The 13,701-nt window shown below is 34.0% G+C and overlaps 1 protein-coding gene across 2 annotated transcripts in view; it reads left to right on the forward strand.

Annotated features, from left to right (window-relative positions):
* Positions 1-13,701, forward strand: part of ITGB8 (integrin subunit beta 8) — a 95,393-nt gene that overhangs the window by 73,966 nt on the left and 7,726 nt on the right. For both annotated transcript variants that reach the window (XM_059933972.1, XM_059933971.1), the window contains exons 8-12: positions 1,779-1,868; positions 5,414-5,548; positions 8,181-8,586; positions 11,048-11,273; positions 12,542-12,648. In XM_059933972.1, the coding sequence (XP_059789955.1) occupies positions 1,779-1,868; positions 5,414-5,548; positions 8,181-8,586; positions 11,048-11,273; positions 12,542-12,648 (964 nt within the window). The remainder of the gene's footprint in view (positions 1-1,778; positions 1,869-5,413; positions 5,549-8,180; positions 8,587-11,047; positions 11,274-12,541; positions 12,649-13,701) is intronic.

Raw genomic sequence — 13,701 nt, forward strand, 5'->3', positions numbered from 1 at the left:
CCTCTAAGCTTAAATTTCAAATTGAATTTCAACTTACTGTGCAGCTCTTTATTGCTTTTACCTCTTTTTTCTCTGCTATTTATTACTTCTTGATGGTGATATTAGCTCTAGTAGTTTCTCCCTACTCCTTTTAGAAAATTTCCACTGACTGTTAAACCATAAAACCAGGTTTATTATTAATTGAATTGTGTGCAAAGTAAGAGTCAGCAGGTTCTAAGAGTCAGCTAAGAGTCAGCTCTGCTAAGAGTCCTGTGTATGCCGTTGCAGTCACCTAATTTGGCTGCTCAGAGATATTTTTATTAATCATCTTTGTCTGGATTGTAACAGCTTCCTAACCCATCTCCCAAATCCACCTTCCACCCGGCTGCAGGATGAGATATTTGAATCACAAGTGTGACCACAGTACTCCCTAGAGTAAAATGTTCCAGTGGTTCCCTCGGATCTAGAGGATCAAGTCTTTAATATTGTCTGCGTTAAACTTGTCCCTCCAGTCGTGCTTCTAATCCTCCTGTGTACACACACTCACCAGGCTCTTTCTTTCCTTTGTGACTTTGTTCTTGCTACCTATCTCCCATGCCTGGAAGCCCTTCTCCATCATTACTTGACTTACTCATCCTTTAAGACACAGCTCATGAATCACCTCCTCCAGGAAACAGTCCCTGACAACTTTCCCCAGCTCTCAAATGCTTGCTCAGTATCCCTCTCATTAGGGTCTGTACATATGTCTATTGCTTCAGGTGTATGTTGTTTTTTGAAACTGTCATTTATATTCCTGTGAGATCCTTAAGGATGGAAACTATGTGGCCTAGCAATTTAGCATTTCCAAAGTGGTATATGGTGGTTAGTTAATAAAGGTTGTATAAATGAATTTTAAAAATATTTAACTGAAACATTTTCCCTATTACCTGAGATACCAAATTGTTAGTAACCAAGTAGTAGCTGGCATACAGCAGGAACTTAATGATACTTGTGAATGGTAAAATGAGTGTATAAATGTATTTCAAGGCTTTTCATAATCTGATTCCATATAAATATACACCGTTCACTCTAGTCAGACTAGTTTCTTCTCTATTCTTACTTCATCTACAACTTGGGTTGTAGATCTACAACCTTTAAGCCTTTGCTAATTCTCATTTCTCACTAGGAATACTAGAGTCGATTCCATAATTATTATGTACCATCCATCAAGAACACCTGCTCCATGAAGCTTCCATTTGTGACTTTGATTTTTTTCTCCTGTCTGGGCAAATATGTCCTAAAGACCATTCCATGGAAAAGTAGTTCTGCAAAATATTTGTATATGTTACATGAGAAAAGAGTTTTGTAATTAAGGAAATGTTAGGGAATGCTGCATTTAATAATGCTAAATTATTTCTGAATTGCAGTGGTGTACATTTTGAGTCTCTATGTGGAATAAACCATATGCAGAACTTATCAAACTTATTTGCCCTCAGAACCCTTTTCATTTTAAAATCTCTTGGGACCATGTTCTATGGGAGATAGTTTGGGAAATGCCTGTCTGTGCTTTGAGTTTTAGGTCAGCATGTAACTTGTGCACGCACACACACACACTCATGCACATACAAATACATACTATTTCAGGTACATATGTTTTGGCTGCTCTGCTTAGTTGCTCATATTTTTCTTGTTTCTCATATTTTTTGATTCATGTAATGACTCACCTTCCACTGATAACTACAAGATTTTTTAATATTTGTTGATTGCTAAACCATTGTATACTATTGTCATTAAGTGCAGGTTATTGGTATGTTTTCTAGGATCTTCTACCCCTCTTGCCTGGCACCATTGCTGGTGAAATAGAATCAAAGGCTGCAAACCTCAATAATCTGGTTGTAGAAGCCTATCAGGTATGTATATACTGTACACATTTTTTCAAATAAACTTTTAACCCCAATTTCCATGGCAAGGTACAAACTAATGCCCTATCATCTTGAGAGGAGTGGTGGAAAAAACAGATTAGGAATTAGGAAACTGAGGTTAGCCCTGGCTCTACCACTAACTAGTTATAGAACCTTGGGAAAGTCATTTCAGCTTTCTGTGCTTCACTATGTCTCATTGACACAGTTTACTAAACTCAGGTTGAGCTAGAGACTATCTAAATTTCCTTCCTCATCAAATGTTCAGTGAGTCACCAAATCACAGCTATAGAATATACTTTATTACCAAGAAATTTCACAATTTCCAGTGCCATAAAGATAAGTAATCAATCCACAGTGTTATTTAAACAGCAACTTTCCAGGGAAAATGAACTATATGAGATATAGAGATTACTAAGAGAACTTTGTTGGGGTCTCCTAGATCAATCACTTGGTTGTTCGATCATTTACTTTAGCAGTTTTACCAAACTAGTTTGATTAAAAGAATCACCCTAAGAGATACACTACTTTATTGAGATGACAGTTGTATGCTGTCCCCAGTTTGTGTAGAGTGGGTACCAAATGCAAAGATTTAAGAAACATCTGCTCTCTCAATCTAGGTCATTTCTGGATAGAATAATCTCTTTTAAGAAGTTGTAATAATAGTAGCTGTCATTTTAATACCACTAAGAACCAGTTATTTTCCATACATGACCTGATTTAATCCACACAACCGACCTATAAGGCAGGTATTAGTACTCCCACTGTGTATTTGTAGAACTTCAAAGAAGCTAAGCAAATCAATCAAAGGCCAAACAGCTAACAAGCAGAAGCAGCAGCACCAGAACCTAGGTCTTCCTTAATTCTAGCTTCCAGGTGCTTCCTCCTGTGTTACACAATCTGTTTTTCTGTTGTTGTTTTTTCTTTTTTACATAGTGTCTAAAGATATGCTTTATTCTACCTTGAATTTATGCACCATTGATAAACTCTCACTTCCCAAAATTCTCTTTTTCCCTTCCTGACACAGTAGAGTTGAACAGTGTTAACAGTAGCCCAAGCATTGTGAGAAATCTCAGGCTTCTCTACTCATTTTCTTCATGGAACATCTGCCTTCAACTCAGGTACAAAAGAGAAAGGCAGGAAGTAGACACGGGATAGAAAATGAAGGACTTGTTTAAACTTTCCTTTTTTAAAAGGAAAATAAACCTTGCGACATTTTTTTGTTTTTGTGTTTTTTGCCAAGGAATTTTTCTATGTCTGAAGACTATGTTGGATGAAATAAGAAAAGCATCTTTAATTATATTTCTTCGTCACTGTTACGAAACAAAAACAAAAACAAAAACAAAAAACATTAGGACTGGTGGAGCTTCTTATCAAGGAAAACCAAACCTGTGTACCATTCATTCCCATCCGAAGTTTGTTCCCAAGTATAATCAAAATAAGAAAGGAGCTTACAGTGTTAGAAGTCACCCTAGTTTTCATAGTATGAACCCATTTATTACCCCAAAGAAAAAATGTAAGTTGACAAACTTTCCGGTATCTCAAACTGCACCCATGGAAAGGGAAACAGCAGGGTTTTTTTCATGTTCTTTATTTGCTAGGATAGGTGTGTGATGCATTATCTAATTGCAGTTCTGATTAACCTTAAACAATTTGAAAATACTAACAAAACCAACAAAAACTCTGGCTAAACAATCTCCTTAAGTTGGGATTCTCTTATTCTTTTATATATGTCTACACTTTCAAAATTCTTCTGAAATTTCATTTTGTCTTCACAGTTCAGCAGAAACTCTTCACAGTTCATTGAAGAAAAAAATAATAAAAATATTTTATTCTAACTTTTAATACTTTGCATTTCCTTTTTAAGACTTTTATAAAATTATATACAAATTTAGTACATGGTGAATGTGACTGCATTTTGTTTTTTATCCTTTACATCTGCATTGCCATTAGAATTAAAACTATATAAAAATCATGACTATAATAACTTAATAGTAATTTAGCTGAAATTAAGACATAAAAAAATAAATTATGTTGAATAAAAAAGAATTATACATTAGAAAACATAAATTCTGCCTCTGTACCTGTTAGATATTAAAAGACAAGCTTAAGACTGTGTCTGAAACTTAATTTCTTAATCTCAAAACTGGGAAAAATTTTAGATATTTGTCTTCATACCCTGTTTGAAAAACATTGGTGAAACTAGCTTAAGGTTTTAAGGGAAGCAGAATTTCGAAAGGGCAAAAAGAACAGTCATGGTATTAGGAACTTCCTTCTGATTTGTCAAACCATCACCATATCGATACCATTTATATACCATTAGAAGCTTCTATGTTTTGCTGAAATTGTTTAATTAAGTGATTACAATGTATGAATTCTCTGGTAGATAAAAAATGTGACTAATATAGTCTTACCTTTATTCAAATAAAATTTGCTAATTTGAGGAAGTATCTTACTCTAAAGATTTACTACCATAATTCCATGATCAACTATTAATCAGTAAGCACACATCTCTTTATTGATTATACAGTTGAAGAAGAAAAATTACTCAAGTAAAGAATTAGAAACCATGGGGATTTCTTTTTCCTTCACACCCTGCTACTCACTCTCTTTCCTTAGGTACATACTTCGTCTTTTCCCTTTCCTTTTGTTTACAAAAATAAGTTAAGGATTTTTACATGTGGTAGACTCTTAGTTTTATGAGATGAAATTCACACAGATCTACAGAATATATTTAATGTAGCTAGAACTTTTGGAACTCAGAGATTGGATGAAATTAGGATGTGCTTGATACATAATAGGCAATACATACATGTTTTTTGAATGATTATATAAATGAGTGAATAAATGAGAAAATGATTTTCTGCCCAGTAAGGGGCCCTATTTCAGTATTAAGAATTGGAACAAATTTGATTGACATAAGCAAGCCCCAGGGATTTGGCAAAAATCCTAGGCCATTCTTGGAGAATTTATAGAGCCATAACTGGCAGGTATTTCTTATACCTACAGTATAGAAATGCCCTCCCAAAAATTTACCTTTCAATTCTGTATCAATAAGGCAGTTTAACTTTCATGATAGTCTAAAGTGTTTGAAACTGAAATGCTTCTTTAACAGCTGTAAATGTCAGAAGCATGTTCCAGATTTTAAGCTGTCAAGATTTAGCCTCTGTGATGATATATGTATTCTCAATGCTTTATTTAAATTTTATCAAAAAATATAAATATTATTGGATTAAAATGATTATTTTCCTAACAGGCTGAGTGAGAAATATCTCTGAAGTGATCAAAATGCAGTCATGGAAATATGTGAAAAAATAGAGCCATTTAAATGCAGATAATCCTTCAGTATTTTTTATGTATTTCAAATGTAATTGGGTCATTATGTGGAAACACTGTTTTTAATCGACGTTTTACAGAGACAAACTCTTTGATTTAGTTAAAAGTTAAATCTAGAATGACATGATAAACTTGACTCTGTTTTGTTGCTTACATTAGAAACTGCTATAGTATACAACTAAAAAATGTCATCTCTGCAGAAACTCATTTCAGAAGTGAAAGTTCAGGTGGAAAACCAGATAAAAGGCATCTATTTTAACATTACTGCCATCTGTCCAGACGGGAGCAGAAAGCCAGGCACAGACGGATGCGGAAATGTGACAAGCAATGACGAAGTATGTGGGCGTGCGTTTTTCCCATTTAAAGTAAACTAAGTTGTTTGGCATGCTTTCTTACAGAAAAATCAAACCATTCAGAAAAACTTTGTTTACTACTGACCTCAAGCATCTCATTTACACTTCAAAGTAACTTTTATTATCTACTCCCTAAGTTCCTACTTGTTGTAACTCCATTGACTGTTTTCTCAAACTCTCTAGTTAAAATAAATAAATATATATCATATTAAATAATTATTTAATAATAATAACTTTAAACTTAGATGACACAGCCAGTGAATGTTAGGAAATCATATCTCCTCAAACAAGAAGTGCCTATACTTAGGATGATGATAATACCTTTTTGTTTCAAATCTGAAAATTCTCAGAGTAAATGTGAAAGTTGAAAGTAAAAACGAAAGAGAAGAATACTGTTGATAAAGATTAAGAATTACAAAATCTTTCACTTTGTGATTGTCCCAGTACACTTGTATTATCTCAGTACGATGACCTACGAGGTAGGGAAATTTGTTAAGAACAACAACAACAAAAAAGTGTCATCATTTAACTAAAAAGGAATGAAATATGGAAAAGAGAGATCCGGATTATAGCAGCATCAGGAAATAGGACCGGGGGAGATAGGGATTCTCCCAGGACTGGCACAATAGAAAGTAAATACACAGAAATATGCTTTTAAAAGAAATTCTTGCAGAATGAAGTGATTTTCAGTGAGTCATTTACCTCTTGAGGCATCAGTTGCCTCATTTTTAAATAAATAGCTAGAACTAGAAGATTTCTAATCCCGCCTCCATCCATCTCTAAGGTTCTATGATGTTATTATTTTAATATCATGCTATAGAGAAAAAGAAAAAGTTATTGAAAGAGATTAAAAATCCCAGTATTCTAACGTTGAATAAAGGAGAATCTTCCTTCTCTTTAATTAGAATGTAATTTTCCCTCTTGGGAAGTTTAGAATCTGCAGGTAGTATAGTTGTTCCAACAAGCTGTATATTTGAAATTAATTATTTCAAATTCAAATTCTGTAGGCTCCTCCATAATCACTCCTTGAATTTTGTTCAAAAGACATTTTATGCCAGTTTACAAAATACATATTTAATTTCCGCTGAATATAGAGAAATTTTGTGCTAGCAAAAGATAGTGCTAAGTTAGTTTCTGAGAAAGGGTTACCTTTTTAGAAGTAGCTCTTTCTTTCAAAATCGATTTTGGCAGAATGGTTTTCCTTACTCCTTACATTTTTTTTTCTTTTTCTTTGTCTACATCCCTTTTTTCCCTCACTTTCAACCAAGTAGTATAAACAGTTTGACTAAGGAAGAGTCATTTGACCACTTAATTATATAAACCCCAAGTTTTGCTCTATTAATATTGGCAGTTGACCACATTATCCTACAGTCTGTTAATCCTTATATTTTTAAAGAGAAAAAACATTTCAAGTCTGACACCAACAGTGTTGATTTTAATATTATGAGACTAATTCTAATTCCGAATGGATATATATATAACGTATAAACCTAAATTTAGACCTTTCATGTCATTGTGTATATTTGTGCTAGGCTTTTTGGTTGGGATGGATATCTATCTATCTATATACACATACATATATATAGAGAGAGTGCACAAATCTCTATATATTCATATATATATCCATCCATATATATTCATCCATATCTATCATCTATCTATCTATGTAATCTAACTCCATCCCAACCAAAAAGCCTAGCACAAAGTATTTTTAAATTGTAACATATCTCAGTCTAACATGGATAAAAAACATGTAACTTTATTTGCCAAAGTACCTGAAGATCATAAGGTGAGTTAACAAATATAAATAGACACACTAAGCCAATCGTGTTGTACAGGAAGGCAAAATAGAGAAAAAGGAAAAATTTGGCAGGAGAAAGACATTCTGTAGTTTGCATGGGGGAAACCAATTCCTGCCAGGCCAGATCCTTAGTTGTGGACTAACATCTTCCACTGAGACAAATGTATGACCTTGTATTGAGATCTTAAGATCTAAAAGTGAGAATCCTAAATCTTTTTCCCTTGAGTAACATCAGGGAAAGCCCCATGTTCTCTTCTTAACACCATGTATAAACTAAAATTTAGCTCTAAAACTTACTTGGGCCCCTGGAAAACAGAAACAAAATAAAAATTGTTCATTTGAACAATTGTTCATCTCAGGGTTTTAAACCAGTAGAGCAGAAGCTCTTGACTTTAGTTTATCTGATCTATCTTTAGTGCCAAACATATTCAGTAACTCCACATGTTAAGGACCGAATCCAGAAAATGGTCTATTCTCTCTCAAGTTTACTAAGAAGTCAGTTGAGGATATAAATTAATGATCAGAAGTAGAGTACACATTTCAAATAGGCTTGAACCCATGTCCATTTAATGCTGCAATACAGGCAAGTCTCAGTCATTGCATCATTTAACTCTCCAGTTCATTAATTAGGAAATAAATGAAATTAAAAAGGAATGTTATGTCTACATATGAGAGTACATGTGTAATTTATAAATATTAATTTCTATAAGATGGTATATTATTGACTTAAATATTATTAACAGATATAATATTGGTAATAAAAATTATCAAGACACATAAATATATTTTCTTCCTCCCCACCCACAAATTTAGGTTCTTTTCAATGTAACAGTTACAATGGAAAAATGTGATGTCATGGAAGGAAAGAGCTATGCAATAATCAAACCTATTGGTTTCAATGAAACCACTAAAATTCATATACATAGAAACTGCAGCTGTCAGTGTGATGACAGCAGAGGACCTAAAAGAAAGTGTGTAGAAGAAACTTTTTTAGATGCCAAGTGCTTCCAGTGTGATGAGAATAAATGTCATTTTGATGAAGATCAATTTCCTTCTGAAAGTTGCAAGTCACACAAGGATCAACCTGCTTGCAGCGGTAGAGGAGTTTGTATTTGTGGGAAATGTTTATGTCACAAAATTAAGCTTGGAAAAGTGTATGGAAAATACTGTGAAAAAGATGACTTTTCTTGTCCATATCACCATGGAAATCTGTGTGCTGGTGAGTATAAGTATGTACATGCAGTTATTTATATAGTTATATATTAAACTAGCATATATGTTAAAGTATCTTTAAATCACATCTTTATAATTACCAACTTTGAATCTGAATTTAATATTCAAACTTTCAAAGTCTGTGAAATTAGGACATAGCCACAGATTTACAGTACATGATTCTGATATTTATAGTTTAAATTATTTTGTACAGGAAATATTGAAAAATTAAAACCAAAATTTAATTGTTATTTTCAAGTATACCTTGATCTTGTAAAGACATATACCAGAAAAGGAAATTACTGATAATGTCTGACAGATTTTCTATAATCTGGGTATTCTTCTAGAAGGATCTGATTCATTCTCATAAGTGGTTACTCCCTCCATCTTGCTCAGAGGATAGTTAGCTATAAAAATATACTTTTCATTCATTGTAAAATTCTTAATGCATTATCATAGATGGCATTGTAAATCTGTAGTAATTTAAATTTCTCTAGTTTATTTTTGGAACAACGCCAGCAACAAAACTGTCAAAGGACAGAATTCTTCAAGAAAATGCTGGTTTCATAAGAAATCTAGATTAGTCCCAGAGGCCACACACAGACCAGATTTAAAAATGAGATAATTTAAAACGAAAATATCAAAAGTATTTTTTGGCTAATTCAGTTTACTGCCACCTAGAGGTTACATTCTAGAAAATATATGCAACATTTGAAAATTAATACAAATTATTATTTTTAAATGAATTAAGTTTTTTGTGACAGTGTGCTAAATCCACTTATTGTTAAAGCACCTTTTTAAAGTTTGCATTTTGGTAAGCAAATATTAATTAAATTATTGATGAAATGAAATATTTCATTGTAATAAGCATATGGAAAGTAACAAACCTATACAAAATAAATTTTTATTCTTGTGTAAATTAAAAATGTGCCCTATATCACATAAATATGTGATGGCAAATTTCCTTTATATTCTATCTTATACACATAATATTTTATATTCTAAACATGTATTCAGCTGTACCTGGTATCTAGGTAGAATGGATTATAGATGACTTTAGAACAAACTGCAACTGTCATCTAATTTTTTAGTGTTAATCCTGTTTGGGACAGGGCAGAAAAAGAATTCTGAGATCATCATTTCCCACAGCTGTCAAGCTCTCAATGAACTTTGAATACACTGAGAATCCCAGTCTCTGTTAATAGTAGAATATTAAAAATCAATGTACTGGTCCTTCTATATGACTATGATACTACTGACCTACAGGCAGTTGAGAATCTGCTTTGAATTATTTGTATATAAGTTATAAATGCAAACTGTAGGCTGACAAGCATTTTCTTCACTAGTGTCCTTTGAGAATAAAAACACATGATCACAGATCTGCTGGCTAGGATTAGGCATGCAGCCCATATACAGGGAACCGGGTCTGGCAGGCATTTGTTTGGCCTGGATATCATTAGTTTTACATTTAACAAATTGAGCTGATCCAACAGTAGATGCTATGGAACAGTTACCCTGTGAGGTGCTCCACAATAAAAGGAAGGAGGGAGGAAGCCAGGAATCGAGGGAAGGAAGGAAAGGAGGAAGAGGAGGAGGGAGGGAGGAAAAGAGAGAGGGAAAGAGGAGAAAGGAAGGAAAGAAGGAAGGAAGGGAAAGTCTTTGGCCAGATAAACTTGAAAAACATTTTACAGCCCTGAAAATTTACCCTCTCTTGATGATTTCTAGTTCACATTAGCATATTAAATCTTGGATACTTCCTGCAGGCTAAAATCCACTTAACTGAGTATAATCAGTGTTCTTCCTCAACTACAACATGCACACACATACCACCTTGCTTTCTTTCTTGCTTTCTCTCATTTACCACCTAATAACACCTCACAGCATACTTTAAGACATGCCCCACAAACCTGCTAAATAATGTGTTGAAGATGTGAAAGGATTACTTCAACTTCCCCAGAGATCTTATCTTTAAACAAGGCACTAGCAGAACTGAAGCACTTAAAAGGGTTTGCCAAATAGACCTTCAAAGTTATCCCAGGCCCTGAGCAATAATGAGTGACTAAGAGAAAAAATTATGGAAGCTATTCATAAAATACCCCTGTTTTTCAAATTTCAAATCAGACAACATTACGTCAGCCTCTGTAGCTTCTTTTTATTTGTGTTTTTTTAATTTAAAACTGAATGTACAGCGACCTTCAGGTAGTTGGGCAGCCACTGCGGCAGGGCAGAATTCACAATTGTCAGCACAGTAGATTAGCATGGGGAGATTATCTACAATAGAACAGCTTTGAAAATAGACACTCCTAAGTCCTGGCATTGTTTATGTCACACAAATAGAAAGTGATGCTGTTTCTATTCACTTGACTGTCAGTGTGTCTCCATGGAGATGGAAGGGGAATTCATGTTTGGAAATGCTTCACAAAGTCAGTGACCTCAATAACTTAGGTCTTGGAGTGTCTCTGTTGCAGGGCATGGAGAGTGTGAGGCAGGCAAATGCCAGTGCTTCAGGGGCTGGGAAGGGGATCGGTGCCAGTGCCCATCAGCATCTGCCCAGCACTGTGTCAATCCAAAAGGCCAAGTGTGTAGTGGAAGAGGCACATGTGTATGTGGCAGGTGTGAGTGCACCGATCCCAGGAGCATCGGCCGCTTCTGTGAACATTGTCCCACATGTCACACAGCCTGCAATGAAAACTGGTATGTGTTTCCTGATTCCAAACATACATAAAGCAGTCCTTCAATATATTCATGTTTGACCTTTTCTATTTTGCCTACCTTAACCTAAAAGTTGCCAGATCTCCAGATAAATTGTTATCATCACGCTAAAAAAGAACTGAATGAGGAATTTAGGAATTAGAAGACTTAGATTCCAATCTTTGGCCATGCATGAGAATTTATCTAGGTATTCACTGTCTTTTTTGAAATAGGTTTTTTTTTTTTTTAAAGAATAATATTCAGTGTTCATAAAGGTTCATTGCGGTTTTTTTCCCCAGCTTTTTTGAGATATAATTGGCATATAACCTCGTGTAAGTTTAAGATGTACGATGTGATGATTTAGGGGCTGCCTGCTTCCCAACTTACTATTAATTAGCTGTTTGATCTAGGGCAAGATTTTTTAAATTCTTTGTGCCTCAGTTTCGTGATATTAAAAGTGAGGATAATAATAATACCGTGGTATAATTCTGTGAAATAAATTAGATGTTCATGCAAAAAATACCTAAACCTTTGTACTTGGTGCATAGTAATCATAGAACAAATGTTAGCTGTTATTATTGTTTTATTTTTATTCTTTTAAAGATAAAGAGTGGTCGCTATGAAGCACTCTAGAAAGAAGTGATGGATAAGTGAAAGGTGATGTTAAATAATGGTGGCATTGTTGTTTTGTGCCAATAATTAATTTTCCAATAACAATTTGAGTCCTGCTCAAAGACCACTACTCAGAATATCACTGTGCCTTACAATTTGTTTTATTCAATTTTTAAAAAGACATTCTCAAGTAAAATTTTTTAAATTATGCATTGTAGGTTATGTAACTCACTAGGAAGATAATGATGGTGTGATGGAGGTATTTCTAATGAACCCAACCAAAATTTGAACTGTATGTTCATTGCTAAATTTTTCTAGTAGTATCATAATATTCATCTTCTAAAACATCTGTGCTAGTTGGTTTTGTTTTTGATTTTGCAGTGAGAGTATCTTATTCATTTCCTAGAGATTTTCTTCTCAGTACAGAAAAATCATTATGTTGATTTTATACATTAAAATATTTTAAGTGGTTAGAATGTAACTTTGCCATGGTATTAAATTCAGCCAAGATTACAAATAAACGTCATAGTTTTCTTTCCCAGTTTTACAATTCTGCTGTCCTAAAGCAGTACCCTATTTTATTTTATTTTTTACAGAACATACTACAGGCTACAACCTTTTAAAAAATTAAATGTTTTTACTTCTGTTTCCCCTTACAGGAATTGTGTGCAATGCCTTCACCCTCACAATCTGTCTCAAGCTATACTTGATCGGTGTAAAACCTCATGTACTCTCAAGGAACAGCATTACGTGGACCAAACATCAGGTAAACAAAAGGTTAATAATCAAAGTACTGAAGAGTATCTGTAGAGAATCATATTCCCCAATAAGGCTCATAATCTACCATCCTAAAGAAAGAACTAACTGCTTCAATGTTTTCAACCTCCAAGAAATAGTGCTCTATAAAACCAGCTGAGGATATTTGCCATGGTATGGCTGAATTGTTAGATCTCCCTCCTAACAATGAAACTACCATCTCAACTACCCAGCTAAATTCGCATGCTGTGCACCTCCATGGAAGTATACCAAACAGATTTTCTAGAGAGACCTCAGTGAGCCAAGAATAGGATTCTCCTAGATAGAGTCCATTTCACCCTTAGAGACAAGGTCTATGGAGCCATCATTACCCTTCACAATCCAAACTTGCTTCCAGTTATAACCTTCCTCATGTCAAACGAACATTTACTTTCATGTTTCAGGTGACGCCAAAAAATTCTAAGTAGCAATGATCTGCTTTTGCAAAGTACATAACTTCAAAAGGGCCATTCCTCCCTGATAATTTTCATTCTGATATAAATACAATTTAGGGGTGAATGAATATAAAGATGGCACAATGGAAAGGGTATGGAAATTTTAATCTGAAGACCTTAGCTTAAGACATGTCTCCTGACACTAGTAGCTAAGAAATATCAGCCCTCTTACAAAGTTTCACTGAGCCTCAGTTTCCTCATCTGTAAAATGGAGATAATAATACCAATCTCAAAGAGTTGTGTGGATTAAATGAGCCAGTGAACATGAAAAAATTTTTCAGTTAAAAGATGATATATGAATGGAAGAAACATGTGAAAGCTGTGTTCAAAGATCATTTTGGACAAAAGTTCATTAGAACCCAAAAGCCAGCACCCCATTTTGTTCAGGTTTAAGGTGTTAAACTATATAAGAATTAGAAATGAAGCTGGAAATTATGTATTCATTGAAAATGTTCCTACTGCTACTCCTATTTCTAGTCTTTCCTCTAACCTGTAAGAATAATTCCAGGTCTTAGAGAGATTGCACAGGAGAATAAACTTTCTCCATAGTTTTGTTTCCCTCTCCCCTC

The sequence above is a fragment of the Balaenoptera ricei genome, chromosome 9 (genome assembly GCF_028023285.1).
Source record: "Balaenoptera ricei isolate mBalRic1 chromosome 9, mBalRic1.hap2, whole genome shotgun sequence".
NCBI lineage: Eukaryota > Metazoa > Chordata > Mammalia > Artiodactyla > Balaenopteridae > Balaenoptera > Balaenoptera ricei.